At 52.0% G+C, this 17,154-nt stretch overlaps 1 protein-coding gene across 7 annotated transcripts in view; it reads right to left on the bottom strand.

Moving 5' to 3' along the window:
- The window catches only part of Ccdc88c (coiled-coil domain containing 88C), a 116,979-nt gene that overhangs the window by 16,668 nt on the left and 83,157 nt on the right, over positions 1-17,154 (bottom strand). For all 7 annotated transcript variants that reach the window (XM_063241157.1, XM_063241158.1, XM_023566130.2 and 4 more), the window contains 9 exons: positions 14,810-14,937; positions 13,882-14,023; positions 12,918-13,103; positions 11,636-11,797; positions 10,198-10,475; positions 8,049-8,192; positions 6,063-6,249; positions 2,795-2,940; positions 896-985 (listed from right to left, as the gene is read on the bottom strand). In XM_063241157.1, the coding sequence (XP_063097227.1) occupies positions 896-985; positions 2,795-2,940; positions 6,063-6,249; positions 8,049-8,192; positions 10,198-10,475; positions 11,636-11,797; positions 12,918-13,103; positions 13,882-14,023; positions 14,810-14,937 (1,463 nt within the window). The remainder of the gene's footprint in view (positions 1-895; positions 986-2,794; positions 2,941-6,062; positions 6,250-8,048; positions 8,193-10,197; positions 10,476-11,635; positions 11,798-12,917; positions 13,104-13,881; positions 14,024-14,809; positions 14,938-17,154) is intronic.

The raw sequence follows: 17,154 nt of genomic DNA, 5'->3' as shown, positions 1-17,154 counted from the left end.
ACCTTGGGTTCAATCCCCAGTCCTGGGACAGGGACAGGAACCTCACATGAAACAGGCAACTCTTGTAATGACATGAAGGCAGGGTGGCTGTGTTAAGATAAGTTGGTGGTTTTTCTGTCCAAAAGTCATCTTCTGAAATACTTTCTGCTGAAGTTAGCAAATGAAATAAGCCAGCATCCACTGAGCCTTCCCTGGCACTGGGAAATCTGGACCGGGGGCAGAGGGCAGAGGGGAGTGGGCTGTTTGAATTGGGTTGTTTGTGTTTAAAGAATGAGTCAGGAACCTGCAGGCAGCACCAAGCTGCCTGGGCCCCCACCCCGCCTCACAGTCCCCTGTTCACCCCACTCCCCGCCTCAGCTACAATTTTTCTGTCAGACAGAAGACTAGGAATGAGGCTCTGCCATTTCACCAGAGTCCCTTCAAGAGATTCTGGGTGATTTCAACTTCAAGGCCCCGCTGGGCTGGATGAGGACTCCTGCGGCCCTGGATCAGGATGGAGGCTGCAGCTCCAGGGGCCGCTGCCTGGGGAAGCAGAGACTGTGGTCAGGGTCTAAGGACTGCAGCGCTGGGCCTGGTGTTTCACCCGACGCTTCCAACACAGGAACATGGCTATTCTGCATCTTAACATGAAACCTGACAAGGGCCGCCCTGCCATCAGGCTTCAGCGGCTGAGATCCCACTCTGCCTCCAAAAGGGCTCACAGTCAAATGAAGTCTGTGTCTCATCTAGGTCGGCCACCCTTCGCCACCCTTCGCCACAGGACAGGTGGGAGCACACAGCCAGATAGCAAGGTGGTAGAGATGGGGCTTGCAAACGGGCAGGGGTTGCTGCCTTGTCTCATGGAAAAGCCCACTGCACACGCCATCTGTATGTCCTAGAACCTTAATCAACTCACTTCTTTGGAGCAGGATCATAGAATTTGTACTGATCCATGATTTTCTCTTCTAGTTTTTCCTTATGTCTCCGTAAGGCATTTAATTTGTCTCTGTGAACAGAAAAGAAAGAAAAACTCTCAGTCAAAGTTTTAAACAAATTTGCTCATCGGCCTGACCTGAAACAGAGGTTGGTGTTTTCCTGGCATTCAGACCAGGGGCGCTTGTCACCACACTGGTCACCGAGTTTCAAACAAGACAAACAGAAGCATCTGCCTCGGATCTGGGGACCCTGAGACCCAGAGACCACCGAGGATCTACCTGTTCAGCAGGGCAGAAGCCACGCTTGGGCCGCTCCCACGCTGGGCAGCTGCCAACACCTTGACCGGAGCTCCATAGTTCCCTAGGCCAGGTAGAGACGGGAGGCAGAGCCAGTATGGGGAGGCTGAGGGAGTGGTGGGGTCAACTGCTGCCCCAAGCAAACGGACATAGGTCAAGGGACACAGGCTAGGGGAGTAGATCGGATTTCTAAATGTCAGACAGCTGTTTTGATTTTCAAACCAAGGGACCAGCAACACCTTTTGAACCCGGCCTGTCACAAGGCATTTCTGCTCCCCAGGGAGTCAGAAGTGCTTCAGTTGGACTCCGGAAGCCTCCTGCATGGTCGGTCAGACAGCTCAAAGCCCTGGTTTGCTCTCTTGAGAACAATGCCCGGAGAAGAGGTCACTGCTCTGCGTGGGTTCCGTCATGTCTGAAGCTACTGAGGTCCTGGCTAAGCCAAGGGCTGTGAGACTTTGCTGTGAGGCTGCACCCTGGGCAAAGGGACACAATGCAGCCTTGACACCAGCTGCACTCCTCCAGGTCTGCTCCGTGTCCATGCTCCGTCTTCCCTGGCCTCCGTGGTGCTGCTTTCGCAGCTGAGTTTGGCCCCACACACGTGCCAGGCCCTCACCAGTCCTAGGAAGGGCGCCAGCCCACTGGCCTGACACAGACGCTCTCTAATGCAAAAACGTCACCCAGTAATCTCCCTGGGACCAGGCTCCTGCATCTTCCAGTCAGCACCTGCCCTCTCCCCCTCCTGGCAAGTCCACCTCTCGGGGTACAGAGGGCCAGCTCTGAGCAACTGTCATTTCTGTCCCCAAATTATAGTGTAGGTTCACACACCAACCATCCCTTGGTAGGTGGGGGAGAACAGATAGGCAGGCAGCCCAGGAGGGAGCATCGTGACATCAGAGGGAGTGGGGACAGCAGCTGGGGGTTCACAGTGACCATGTCCTCCACATGTCTCTTCTTGCCCTCGCCACACTCGTGCCAGCACTCCCTGTCCATCACAGGAAGGTACAGGAGGGCCACCACCGCACAGAGGGGTCCAACCACTCTGGATGCTGGAGTCACAGCCTGGATTACTATGCCTCCAGCACCAGGGTCCTTCCTCTCGTCCTCCACTTCTGGAAGCTTGCTAGGTCTCCTAGACTCACATCCCTCTCCCAGGGACTCCAAGGTTTTCAACTGGGTGGGAAAGCCCTCCCAGCAGAGTACCACCCTTTTCAGCCTCATCTCCCCATACCCCAAAGGGTCCCTGCCACACACGCTCATGCCTGTCACCTTTCCTGCTCCTGCACCAAGGTTCACATGTCCTGATTGCTGGCCAAGGTGGGACAAGCAGGGCACAGCCAACCCACTCCCCACAATTTCGAAGCCTCTCTCTGGAAGAGATGAGGCATCTGTTTGGTCTTGGCATCACTTATAAAAGTGAACTTCAAAAGCCAAAGAAGCTTCCAGTGGTGAATAGTGGACAAAGCCCACATAAGCTGAGCCCCACCACTCCAGGACTCTAGAACACTCCAGCGAACTCTCTTAGTAACACAGCCCTGCTGTGAGGGTGGGGACAGCAGTCCGGGACCCCCCGCCACGCCCCTTACATGTACTGCTTCTGCTCCTCGTGGTACTGCTCCTTGTTCTCCAGGTTCTGCTCTAGGAGCATTTGGTTCTGTTGGCTCAGCAGCTGGATTTGACTCAGCAGGTGATGATTCTCCTCCTCCAAGTTCCCCTTGAGGCGGGACAGCAGCTGAAACACAGACCCACAGCAACTCAGGCACCAAGGGACTCCACGACCCTACCCAACTTGCGGAAGAAGGAAAAGGCAAGTGTGTGCAGTGGGCATCACAGTACCTCTGCACTCATGGACTCTCAGAAAGCTCCAAAGTGCCCACAACCTGCCCAAGTGCCCTCTGCCACGGCACTGTCCCACACAGACAGAGGCTGCTGAGCACTGGTAGTGTGGTGGGTCTATGCTGACACATGCTCTACTGGAGACACAGAGCAGAGGCTGAATGCTCATCAGAGGAAAGAAAACACAAAATTTCACCTGGGAGCAGCCGCGTGTGCCTGGACCTGGGAGGAATTATGTGGGAGACTGAGGCAGGTCATCAAGATCAGCCTGGGCAATGCAGAAGACCCTCATTTCATAAAAAATTTTAATTTCATTTTGTAAAGTTTTTTTTTAAACATGGTTACAAAAATAATAAATTGCATATGGGGCATGCATTCTGTTCCAACTAGATGGCTTTAAGACAGGTGGTGCACTTTTTCTGACCAGAGACAGAATTGTCCAGTGACAATTCCAGACTTTTCAAGCCGTCTCGTGTCTGTCACAGCTCACTAGTAGAGAAAATGCATAAGCCTTGCTCTGATTTGATGAAACTTTACTTATAGACGCTGATGTTTAAGTTTCATATAATTTTTTTACTCAACCAGAGATTATTCGACTTTTCTGCCCATTAGGCAATGTTAAGAACTGTCTTAGTTTGTGGGCCGCACGGTAACAAGTGGCAGATACGATCTGGTCTGTGGGCTGAAGTTTACCAACTTCTGTTGTAGAATATCCCCGCGGTGTAGAGGGAAGTTGCAGGCTTTCGATGTAGAGACTGGGTCCAGTTCACTATTGCAAGGGACAAGGATGGAGACCCCAGCTCCCAAGGTCACCATGAGGATTAAGTGAGATGACACAGACAAGCACACAGCAAAAAGCCCAGTGCACCCCAGGGGAAAGCAGATGCTGCTCCAGCCTCTGCACCCTGGTACCATGAACAGAGAAGCCGTGGTTCCACCTGCCAGGAATATTACTGGGGCTTGCTCAGGTGCACATGATGAGCAGAGGAGGAAGGGAAAGCAGGGCGGACCGTGACTGATCACGGCCTTGCTAAAACCACTTCCAGATCACGGCTACAATGCTGTTTGGATGGTGCAGGCACCACCCTTCCTGGAGATTCTATGTTGGCCCTGCAAAGATCTGGCCTGGCTGCAGCCCTGGGGACCTTGTGCACTGGGCCTCGCTGTGGTCGAGTTCTGATCCCGGGGCAGGCCGTCCCAAGGATGATGCGATAGCTGTGTGTCTACTTCAATAGGCCCTGGCAACAAACCAACCTGGCTTAACAACCCTCAGGAGAGGCGAGGGGCCAGGTCTGCCCTGCGCTCACTTACATTTTGCCCTGCAAAAGCTAGAGCCACATCCCCTAAATCACACACAGAAGCCCTGACCCCCCCAGTCACTCAGAGCATGACTGTATTTGGAGGTGGAACCTTTAGAGGAGCAGATTACGATGAGGATGGCCTCACAGGCAGGGGCGGACAATTGGAGAGGGCAGGTGTCTCTCTGGACCCGAGGGGAAGAACCACAGATTACACGGAGGAAATTACCACAGGGGCGAGGACACACAAGAAAGTGGCCACCTGCCAGCCAGGGCGAGAGCCTGGGGGACTCCCGGCCCAGAACTGTGAGAAATAAACGTCTATTTTCTAAGCTGTCCCCGAGCCGTGGCACTTTGTTATGACGGCCCAGGCAGACGATGGCAGCTCACGCCTGCAGCCCATGTGGGACTGGTCCATGCTAGCCCTCGTTTCACTGCCTCCTCCATCATCTGCCATCCCTGCTCTGACCGAACCACACATGTTCTCCCACAGCCAACGCCAGCTTGCAAACCAGCCTTTCTCACGCCCACACCTTGCCAGTTCTGCTCTGGCATGAATATAACCTTTTCCCTCATGCAGCCTGACACGATCTCCTCAAATGCTCTGCATACCCATGCTGACAGCAGTACACTTCAAATAGCAGCAAGTATGGCAATCAGCAGATAAATGTACTCAGACAATGTGGCTTTTATAAACAATGGAGCACTACTATGCCATAATGAAGCTTTGAGTCATCTGCAGGAAAATAAATGTACCTTCAGGTCATAATATTAAGTGAAGAAAAGCAGAAACAAGCTTTACTATTGCAGTTTCTCTTATGAGAAACCCAATATATAAATAAACTATAAAAGACAAATAGGAAAAAGAGAAAAAGTTATTGCAAGCCAGCCTGAACAATATATTTAAATGAACCTTGAGTTGTAGTCTTACGTATTTTATAATTTTTGGGCCTGGTTAGTCTGACTGTTGGTCTGTATTTATAACTACCTTGAGGACTGCTGGCCAAAAAAAAAAAAAAAGTTTCCTAAAAAAGGAAAAGAAAATGGAAATTAAAAAAGAATGTACCATGTATCAATTCCCCACAACGAATGCAATCATTATGTACTGCAAACATGCACTAATAAAAGTAAAAAGTAAAAAAAGAGTCTCGGTGTCCTGCAGAGTGACAGCACAGCGTGGGCTTTGGTCTCCTTCTTCATGATGTCTCCCAGTACCAGCCCAGAGTTGAAGGACAGGGTTTCTGAGCAGACCTAGCCCCAAGATCATATGCGCCCCCCTGGGGCTGTCCTGGGGGAATGTGGTGACCCCCATCTCCCAGGCCTTTCCGTGTACCTTGGTCCATCTAAGATCCCGTCCACTAAGAGGGCTCCACTGCCTACAATGGCCATTTCCACCTAGTGCATCAGAAAGGACAGCTCCAGACACCATGGACCTGAATGAGTTTCGTCCTCACTGTCCCAGGATCCTGAGCCTATTGGCCAAACCCCACGACATTGCAAATTTAAGCCACTTCTCTAGAACGACATGGGCATGGAAATGATGGGATCTGGAAACACAGCATGGACACAGGCAGAGGACAGACAGAAACACTATCCCCACCGGGATGCCTGACTCATTCTTAGGGCCACCCACACACCCTCCTGGAGCAAAACAACTGTGGGGCCCCCCTGTCACCCCAAGCTCCTGAGTGCCCCGAGACATGTCCACCAGCGGCCTCACCTCGCAGTGGTTGTCCAGCTTGGTCAGCGAGATGTCCATGGCCTGGTGCTGCTCCTTCAGCTCGTCGAAGCGCGCCTGCCAGCGGTTCAGCTCCAGCTGCGAGGTGTTCAGCGAGGTTTTCAGCTCCTTGGTGTGGGCATGCAGCTCCTCACACTCCCCCTGCAGCTGCTGGTGCAGGAAACTGACCCTACGGAGTGGACGGCCACATGGGGAAGGGGCTGAAGCATGTCCCAAAGAGGGACTGCTCTGTTGCAGCTCTGGCGGAACCAGGATGTGCAACCTCAGGAAAAGCCACAGCCTCCCTGGGCCTCTGGGTTCTTTATGCATAAATTTAGAGGATTAAATGAAACAGCTGGTTTTCAAACTGCTCTTTGGGGTTCTATTAGGGAACCTTTGCTGCTACCACACTGGGCCTGGAGGGAAACTGGGCAGGCTCAGACACCAGCTTCAGAGACATGTGTTTTGGCATCTTAGCTCTTCCTCATTATGGTGACTTTGGCACCTCACATACATGGGAAAAGGGATTCTGCTATCAAGAAAACAACAACAAAAAACCCCTCTGAGCCAGACCAAGTCTGTCTATGCCTAGCAGCATTCCCAGGTCTACACACCGAATTTCAACTCCTAACATAAACAGGACAAGATGGCAGGGTATTCTGTAAATCCACTAACCATCATCATAATAACTATCATCATAATTTGCTAGGGGGGGTCTCAGGAATCAACCAGAAAGGTCAATTACTAGGACTCAGACACTTGATTTGGACATGTGTGTCTTGCTCAGTGTATAATTTTATTTTTTCAAAACCTAGTAGACCACGTTTAAAAATTTGGATGTTTCACACAACACACAGACATCCAGGTTCTGGGAGAACATGAGCCACAGGAATGACCGACAGCCCAGGCCCAGGCCCCACTGCTGCGGAGCTGCCCTCACCTTTCCCACTGGTGTGGACCCTCTAGCCTCAATGCTTTCCCTGCAGGCGCCTGAGTGGAACCCCCGGGACTTTAACCCAAGGATGCAGAGTTAACAGAACTTTGTATCATCGTCTTCAGGACTCTGGAAGGAGCCAGGACCAGGATCCAACCCTGGCTCTGCCATTAGCCTGAGGCATTAACTTTGAACACCTCACTTTATCTCCCCAAGTCTGTTCTCTTAGTGTTTAAATAAAAAGGGGGTAGACAACAGTACAGCCTATTCTCAATATGTGCATTAGCTCTGTTCTATCCTGGCAAATGGTAGTGAATACTGCACCACTGCTCCGAGGGAAAATGCGTTAGGTTCCAGAGAGCCTCGGGCTGCAGCATTTTTGTTTTGTGTGTGTTTGTTTAAATGCACCTTACATAATAATGCATTTGTAGCCAGCAGTGCTCTAGCTCCCATGCGGGCAAGGCTCATCTTCCATACACTTTCTCCGGGGACATCACGGCCCTTCACCCTGCACAACACTAGGCACACCTCAGCACTGCGCCTGAGACCCAAAGCACACAACACAAAACACAGGGCGCTCATCAAGATTTGGAAAAGGACTGGTTTGCAGTAGCAGCTGAAACAGGAAGTGGCCTCAGCTGGGAACAGGGAGGTCTGAGGACTCATTCTGTGGACTCTACGCATGTTCCCAGAAGCCCCACAGATGTGCAATTCTGTGCTACAAATAAATGCTAGCAAGAAGGAAAATTCACAAGTATGGAATCTGTGAATAAGGAGGATCAGAGGCACTTCCATGACAGTGCTATAGGTTTAATTCAAGTCAATGATGGAGACATCTGCGCTAGATAGCCATCATCACACGGGGGGAGGTAAGATGCACTGCGCTTAGACACGAGACATTCCCACGGGCACCCGAGTCCTTCCACTCAGCTGTCATATGGGGCTACTGCAGCCCCGCCCCTGGCCGATGTCAACAAGACAAGCTTTAGAAAGACACACAGTGGCTGAGGAACTCGCAGGGCTGTCCCCCGGTGGACAGTAGTGCCGGCACTCACCTGTCCAGCTCTGCCCGCAGCCTCTGGTTCTCGCCCATGGCGACAGCATTCGTCCTCTGCTCCTGCTGCAGGGCCTCCCTCTCAGCAGTCAGCACCTTCTCCAGCTCGTCCAGCTCGGCCCTGTGTTTCAGCATGTCACCGTGCCTGTGGAAGGGAGACACTGCTGGGTGTTGGGCATGGGCCCTCATACAGGTAACTCAGACACTGATAAGGCCTTTGGGTTCAGGGGTTTCGATGCAGAAGGAAGGGGATGCAGCAGTGTGCATGCAGATGGAGAACACGGGATAGTAGACGGTGGCTAAGAGCTGCAGGAGGGGCTGGGCCAGCACGCAGCTCCGGCCGGAATCCTCTTCCTCCTCCCACCAGACACGTCCTGGGTGTCCTACCCCTATCAAGGCTACTCCTCAACTCGAGAGCAGGGCTACACTGAACTCTATGTTGTCTTTTGGTAATCGCAAGTAAGTTACTGGTGGTTCACTGAGCATAAACAGATCTAAAGGAAACCACAAAACAGCCAAATTCCACTGTGTGCAACAGCTAATCCCTCCTCAGCACCCTCCCTGCTCCCCTGAGAGCCCTGCTCTACTTGTCCCTAGCCTGGTCCTCTCATGGTCCGAGACCTGCTGAGAAGTGCAAGAGCCGCCTCACCTTTGCTGCCCCAGCCACAGCCCGTACCCTTTCTTTCCCCTCCCATCCCATCTGAATTTTCTGTGCACTCTATTTTTGTAGGCTGGACAGGTGGGGACAGCACAGCACAAGGTTGGAGTCCCTGAGACACCAGGGTCCTGCCTCCCCTTTGCTGAGAACCATCTGTGCTCCTGGTGGACAGAGGCTGCCCCAAGCACAGAGCTCAGATTTGAGGCTGGCCTGGCTTTCAGAGTAGGACTTTTCTTATCCAAGCTAATGACACTGGAAGAATTATCCAAGTTTGACAAATAAGGACCCTGGGCTGACCTTAAGGTTCCCCAACTCCTGCTCCTTTCTTATGATGTCTTAGAAAAGCATGACTTACATCATTAGTTAACTACCCACCTGCACAGCAGACTGAGGAGTCTTATTCAGCCTAATCCCTGGCACAATATATGATAAACGCCTAGAAGGGTGAGGAAGTGAGCCTGTCCAACCCAAGTGCTGGAGCAGAGTGAACACAGCCTTCATTCCTACACCCCAGACCCACACCAATGTGCAACCAGCAAAGCATACACAGTAACCAGGGGTGCTAACCCAAGCATGCCAACACAGGGCAAGGACGAGAATTCCACCTCCAGGCCCAGTCTCAACACTACCTGCAGAAGCCTTCCCCCAACATCACTGAGAACACGAGAAGATGCTATTATAACGGACTCTCTCCTGGGACACCAGGACTACGACACGAGCCTACACGTCTCATGCTTGACTCAAATGCTGTATGAACACTGCCTGCTCCACTTTATTAACCAGCACACAGAAGACGTTCAACAAACATTACCTACGCACAGGAGGGGGAAGATAAAGGTGTCTAGGGGAAGACAACACACGTTTTGGTGAAAGGAATAGAATCTTATGTATACAGATTCCACCTACCCCTCCCAAAATAAAAGACGTGGGGGTGGAAGGCACGAGGTAGAGATGAAGGGAGAAGCGGCATCACACAGCTGAACCAGGCAGGTGGGCAACAGGATTCATGACACAATTGTGTCTATAACTAAAGCGTTTGTTTTTTGTTTTTGTTTTTTAAGGCAAACCACCCGGCCAGATGCTGTTATGGAAGAAAAGGCCTGCAGAGTCAGGTCAGCCACGCCTGCACACAGGTCACAGGTTGGGAGAGGAAAGGGCAGCAAGGAGAGAATCCTTAGGAGAACAGGGTTTCGGTGCTCTGCAGAGTGCCCGGAGCTCAGAGCAGCTGCAGCACCTCCTCTTTCCTTGGGCTCCCCGGCCCTGACACTCAGTACCCAGCACAAACTTAAATTGCCCAAAGTGACATTTTATTTCCTTCCCATTGCTGACAATGGGAAGCAGCCAGCCAAGAGGAAACACCGGGAGAGGGATGGAAGTGGAATGTGGGCTGGGAGAAAGGCCAGTCCTGGAGGAGCCTGAGGACTCCCTGCACTGCACTCACTGCACCCAGACCCGCCAGATCCCACAGGGTCCCCAGTGCACAAGGCCCCACCTTTCTCTGAGCTCCTTGTGCTCCAGCTCCAGGTTGCGGTGCAGCGTCTTCAGGCAACTGTGCTGGCGGATGAGGGCCTCGTACTCCGAGGACTGGCGCTCGTGCAGCGCGCTCAGGTGCTCGTGGTCCTGGAGCAGGGCCTCGTAGGCAGCTGCCAGCTGCTCCTGCTGCCTCTGCAGGCCTTCGTGCTCCGTCTCCTTGGCCGTGTGCTGGCCCTGCAGCAGCGCGTACTGTGCAGCCAGCGCGGCACTCTGGGAGCTCAGTGTGGAGTTCTCCACCTGCAGGAGAGCAGAGCCCCACCGTGGGTCACACAGCAACCATCAGGGAGCACAGCAGGGCAGGCCAGGCCCAGAAAGGTGGTTCCACCGGAACTTAAGGACCTGCTTAGCGAAGGGGACCAGACCACGCAACACCAACGGACTGCAGCTGAGCCTCTCCATGAGTTAAGGCCTCCCTCTGGGTAACTTCCTTGCTATTTTCTCTCTCTCTCTCTCTCTCTCTCTCTCTCTCTTGAAACAAGACACTGTGTAGTTCAGGCTGGCCTTGAGCTCACTTTGCAGCTCAGCAATGATCCTCCTGCCTCAGCCTCGCGAGTGCTGGGATCACAGGCATGCACCACAGTGCCTGATTTCCTTGCTATTTTCAAAAACTCATTTTCTAGAAGAAGCAGACAGAAAATCTGTAAGGATAAAGAATATCTCAACACTGTCAACCAACCTAACGTAATGTTACGGAATACTGCATCCAACATGACTCAAAATTAGAGAATTAAACATGAGCCAGAACTACTCTAATATTAAAACCAGACAAAGACTTTTTTTGAGACAAAAATACAAAACAAACCCATATCCTATTTTCTTATTTTCACAGAACAAATCCTAGTCTCCTGGCCAAAGAATTTCCTGTTTATTGTCCCTGCTCCATAAATAACCTATTTTCAGTTTCCTCAGAAACTGCATGAATGAATGATCATTAATTTTCCCACCACCTTTAACCATAAATGAAACTGGCATCTTCAGCAGCCCAGAGGGCTGCTTCTGGGGCTTCTCCCAACAGCTGGAGGCAGCTTCACAGCCCACTTCCCTCCTGGAGATGAAAATGCACATTGGCCTCACAAAAGTTCAGCAAGATTTCGCACTGCAGAAAACCGGTCAATTGTTCAACCCAACTTCTTTGACCTCCAGACCACTTTTCTAAGTCATTCCTGGTAACTCTCGCAAGAAACAGACTTTGGGAAAGGTGGGCAGGAATGTAAAAGCAGAGAAATGAAGACTTCAGCAAATGAAGCCAAAGCTCAATCTCTGAAATGGGCTTATCAGTCACCATCACCTCTGAAGACGCTGACTTCAGCGAGCTCATTAACAAGGCACACACCTCACGCCCTTGTGTTTTATCCTGTGCTCACTCCTCTACGCACCCCGCGCCAGCTGCCTGGTACCTGTAGCTTGGCAGTCTGGGTCTGCAGCGTGGTGGTGCGCTCCTGCAGGAAGGCGCTCTGCTTCTGCAGCGTCAGGATCTGAGTGCTGAAGGCCACGTTCTGTGTCTCCACGTGCTGCAGCTGCTCTTTCAGCAGCTGCTTCTCGGCCTGCAGAGCTGCGTTCTAGGGGACAGGGAAGCATGTGTCAGTCAAGCAGGGCCGGGCAGCGGCCAAGTGGCCACAGTACCTAGGGGCTACAATGAACCCTCAAGTGCGGATGGAGGCAGAAGCCAGCGTGCACCAGCTGCAGAAATAACAGTTGCCCTCTTGTAAAGGACAATCAACAGAACTTCTGAGAACCAGAACACACACAGTGAGAGATACATATTACAGGGGACTCAAAGGGATGGTGACTCCCGGGCACACTGAGGCAGAGCCGCCCCCGGCCTTCCTCCTCTCTTCTGTGCTTTCTTTTGCTCTCTGTGGAGCACCTAGGAATGCTTTTCTTTGGGTCCACCTCCTGCTGACCTCGGCTGCAGCTTATCCTACTCTGGGAGCCAGCAGGAGGAAGAGTGCAATGCACATTATGTGGGATCAATAAAGAGCCCCAATGTGCCATCAACTAGGTTAGGGACCAGGACATGGTAGAGGGGTTGTGTTCGTATGCGATCCCTTATTCACATAAGACTCGGAGAATCATACATTCTGCCTTGGATTTTTTATCTGTCAAATAATGAAAATCATCACTATGGACTACAGACAGTCACTGGCAATCAAAACCAAAGAAGTTGGGACACACTGGCTCATTTTTTCCATAAAGCGCCAGATGATAAATACTTTCCAGTTTGCCAGCCACACTGTCTCTATCTCCACCCCCAAATGCTACCACTGCAGTGGGAAAGCTTCCCAGACAATGCATAAACTGAGGGCATGGCTGTGTTCCTATAGAGCTTTATTTACAGACACAGCAGAAGGCTGTGAAACACAGCACCAGGACGCAGCCCTGAAAAAGGCTACAGGAAGAGAAGCTGGCAGAGAAGCCACAGGCAACGCCTGTCAAGGCAGTCGGGGCGACACGCCACAGCAAAGGCTGAATGTGCCTCTTATGCTAGAACTGTGAAGGGACAACAAATGAGAGGCGCCCACGGGACCTGCCAGGTCAACTCAAAAAGTGTTCAGCTACATCCAAGAAGCTTCCGTGGACTCTGATCAACTCCCGCGTCCTTTACAGTAGTTACACAGGGACAGCCGGACTGGGAACAGGACGCTCCCCTCTCTGTGCAACTAGGGCCAGGGCACTCACATTCCGCTCCAGCTCGATGGCCCGGTCCTTCACTCGGAGCAGCTCCATGGTGGCCTCCTTGTGGCCAGGGCCCCAGGCCTCCTCCTGGGGACTGGTGACTGACGTGCCCAGAGGTCGCTTAAGCGAGTTCTGCATGTGTGCTGCCTCTTCCTGGGTCTTCCTGAGCTGGTCCCGCTCTTCCTTCACCTGCAGGGATGGGGGACAGCGCTGCACCAATACCATATGCACGCACACATGCACACGTGTGCACCCACACACGGCACAGAACAGGCCAGTTGCCACTCTTTGCTCTGGTGGGAAAGGGGCACCCAATCTCAGTCTCCCTTGTTTCCCTGTTCTTTCCAGAGATGACAGCAAGGGCAGAAGCCAAGTGTCCACACCTGCCTCAGTCCCTACCTCAGCGCCATGCCTGCAGCAGGCTTCTCACTCACCTGAGCCCCCACTGCCCATGAGTAGGGAGAAGGCTGGGGAATGGGCACCAGGGTATCCTAGCCCTGGCGGAGCCTTGCCAGTGCTGGAACTGTTCTGTTCCACATTTCAACTCAATCCCGCTGCTGAGACACATGCCTCATGTTCACACGGGAGGACTGGGGCAGCAGTGTGTGTGTGTGCAGAGTCCTTACACATGTGGATGTGTGGAGCACACCCACATACATGTGGAAAGCATGTCTATATATGCAGAGAACACGTGCCTGTCCGCACAAGCACCTGCCCTGTCTGAGCATGCCAGGGCTGTGCTGGGTGCTGGGTGCTCACTTTCACACAGAGCTCTCATGGTGGAGCCTCACTTCTGCCGGACACCTGCCCCTGTCCTGCCAGTGTGCGATTCAGATGGCGGGAGCTCTAACCCTGTGGTTCACACCACCTGCCCCAGGACAAAGGCCTCCAGGCCACCCTGGGTCACCCAGGCAAGGGGCAGGAAGGGCAGGCAGGGCCCGGCTGGCAGGGCAGGCTGGGCTCTCACCGTCTGGAGCTCGCTCTGTAACTGCTGGTTCAGGCCCACTTTCTCTTCCACTTGGGCTTCCAAGAACACAATCTTTTCTTCTTTCATGGCCAGTGCTGTTTTTAATGTCGACTCATTTCTGCTCTCCAAAAGCTTGTATTTCCTGAAAAACACAAGACACAATAGTATCACTTACCCGCCTCACCAACCCCACACCCATCTCCTCCCGGGAGGCTGCCTGCCTGTACCACTGAGGAGTCAAACCCACTGCAGGGCCCTTTCCGGGATCCCTGAGCAGATGGCACATCCATGACCCCGCCCAGGAGACAGGTTGCTACCTTTTAGGGTCACTGTTTTAGGAAAGTGTTATCATGGTCATGTTACAGATGGGGAAACTGAGTCTTAGAAAGCTTAAGTGATTTGTTCAAGGTCGCAGAGCAAGGCAGATGGCAAGTCTACAGCCTTTCCTCCATTTCAAACAGGCATTGTCAGCAGGCACATGGGTCTCACAAATCCACAGGTCCAGGATATCGGATTTCCTTACACAACTGATCATTTTAAAGAAATCAATGCTTGCAACAGTCAAATTAAAAAAGAGGCCTCATAGCTGGGCGTGGTGGCTCACACCTGTAATCCCAGCACTTGGGAGGCTGAGGCAGGAGGATCCTTGTGAGTTTGAGACCAGCCTGGGTTACAAAGTAAACTCAAGGCCAGCCTGAACTGCATAGAGAGACCCTGCCTAAAAAAAAAAAAAAAAAAAAAAAAAAAGCCATTTTTCTTATTGGACAAAAGAATCTCCCTGCACGCCCCCTGGGAGCCAGATCTGGTCTTCGGAGGACACAGGAGCCACATGGTGGGGTGATTTCAGTAAACAAAGGCCTCAGGTTGCAAGCACAGAGGCTGGGACCCGCAGCAGAAGACGTGCTACCACAAGGGAGACCATACTCACGTGTCACCGTAGCTGTTCTCATCCTGCAGCAGTAGCTCCTTGCTGAGCCCAACCTTCTCTAGCTCCTGGCCCAGTTTGTCCAGCTCACTGGTCAGCTGTTGGCTCTTCAACTTCTCCAGCACCAAGTCCTACAATAGGAGACAGGAGCATGGAGTGGGAGCCTGGCAGTCGCAGCAGAGGCCAGGCCAGGGCTTCTTCACGAGGTCTTCTCTGAGCCACTTCTCTCCGAGTCCTGGCTGCCTGGCTGGGTGACCAGACAGCCTACCCCAGACAAGGACGCACTGCCAGAAGAAAGGAAATGACACACTTTCCCAGGCCTAAGCAGACCATACGGCAACACGCTAAGGATGGATCTAACACACTCCTTCTCCAAGACATGTTGGAAATGCCACTTACAGTGACCTCTGAGTACCGGGTTTGATCTCTAATGATAGAGCTGCCTTTCTATAGAGTAGCAAGTATCAAAATGCACATTGCAGACAACGAGAAACAAACAAACAAACAAAAAAAGAGATTCTATTGGAAGCCCTGGTCCTTTTTACTTTGCGGAACACAGATGCTGAATTCACCCAGGTGAGTCACATACTCCAATCCTCTTCATGTCCATCCACCTCTGCTGTTCTCTGAAGGAAGCCACCATTCCTGCCTGGGGCCAGTCACCTGCATGCTATTCACCCCTCCTACCAAATGACAGGCAGGGTAGCAGCAACAGCAACACCATCCATCTGTTCCCCCAAATATTCCCCTAGTGCTCTATTAGCTGAAGCCAGGTGACCAGTGGGTGTGAGTACGAGTGATATGGGTCACTTCCTATGTGACCTCCCAGCTGCCTTCTGCCAGGCACCACTGCCCAAGCCTGGTGCTGAGATAATGGACCCATCACAATCAAGGGGTTCTGGATGGCTGAGTCCTATCACAGGGGACAGACTCTCACAGAGAGACCGGGCTCTGCTGTGATAAGCTGCGGAGATCTGGAAGTGGCAGGTGACCGCGGCACAGGGCTGCAGCGGGGAGACTGCAGCAGAGTGCCACATCTAGTGTGCGGCCCTCCCTGCAGCAGGCTGTCCTGCCTGCACCAATCGTTTCTAAAAGTGGAGACCCTTCTGCGTTCACTGGAATCACTTCCTTCCCCTCCTGGGCACACAGCACTGCAGCTGCCCGGAGCAGTGTTGAGTGTAATCTGCAGAGAAGCCCCCAGGGAGGGGTTGGGCTCCACAAGAAGGGAGAAGCCTGCACTTGAACCACAGAGCTCCAGACCACTTGGGAACACGCATACTGAACTCCTAGGGAAGTGAGCAAAACCTGGGGTCAGGCCACCAAGGAGCCACCTACATCCTCTCCAGACCAGCTCGTCTCTATAACATCACACTAAATGCACAAATGCCCAGGTGGCCTGTGCAAACAATATTAGGGAAAGCAGGACAGACATTTCTAGAGAAGTTTATATGTGCACTAAGACACTAAACAAAGTATTCACACCTTCTCTCTCTGTTCACGTCTTTTGTGAACAGATGTTCCTAGTTTTTTTGTATAATCCTGTTTCCAGGATTATATCCTGGGAAAAGCTGAGTGAGAATTTGTAAAAGCACTTGTGAGCAAGGGTGCCCGGTGGTATTTAAAACAGGGGAGGCTGGGGGACGAGCTCAGCAAGCATGCACAGGCCCTGGGTTCAATCCTCAGCCCCAAAACAAAGTGAAACATGGTGCAAACTACTGAGAACAACCTAAGCACCTCCAAAATAATTACAGCAACTTCATAGAATTAAATACTTTGCAGCCACTGAAAATTGAAGCTCTGAGCCTACTGTGAGAAATGACACACAGCCTCACAGTGTCTGTAGTCTAATGCAGAACATGGAACACTTGATCCCGACTTAGGGTGATTTGATTCATAACTTTTGGACTTCATAATCAAATCTGGAATTTTGGCCTTTCCCCAGCTAGCAAAGTGCAGTCTGATCTCTCTTGTTGGCTGGGACACTGAGCCACTGCTGCCAGCCAGCCAGTCGATCAGGAGGGGAAACCACTGGCCCCACAGTGTGCCATGGGGTTATGCAAGGATGCACAGCAGGTATATTAAATGCATTTGCCTATGGTGGGTTTATCAGAACACAGTCCACCATCAGTCAAGAGCACCTGCATGCAAGTACACAGAGGAAACCAAACATCAGGTGTAATTACCATTGGGTAGTAAGATCATGATATATGGTTTTCAGTGGTTCTTTAGATTTCTGGATATCAGAATGGGGGATATACTTAGGGAGAACACGCAAAGTCCCCCTTGGATTTTGGAACCACACACCCCAGAAACAGGCCCCCCTGCCATCCCTGCTGCAGCTGGCTCAC

Source organism: Cavia porcellus, unplaced genomic scaffold (assembly GCF_034190915.1).
Source record: "Cavia porcellus strain 051 isolate PalLab524CR breed Dunkin Hartley unplaced genomic scaffold, mCavPor4.1 scaffold_31, whole genome shotgun sequence".
NCBI lineage: Eukaryota > Metazoa > Chordata > Mammalia > Rodentia > Caviidae > Cavia > Cavia porcellus.
This window is presented reverse-complemented; position numbering and strand designations above follow the sequence as displayed.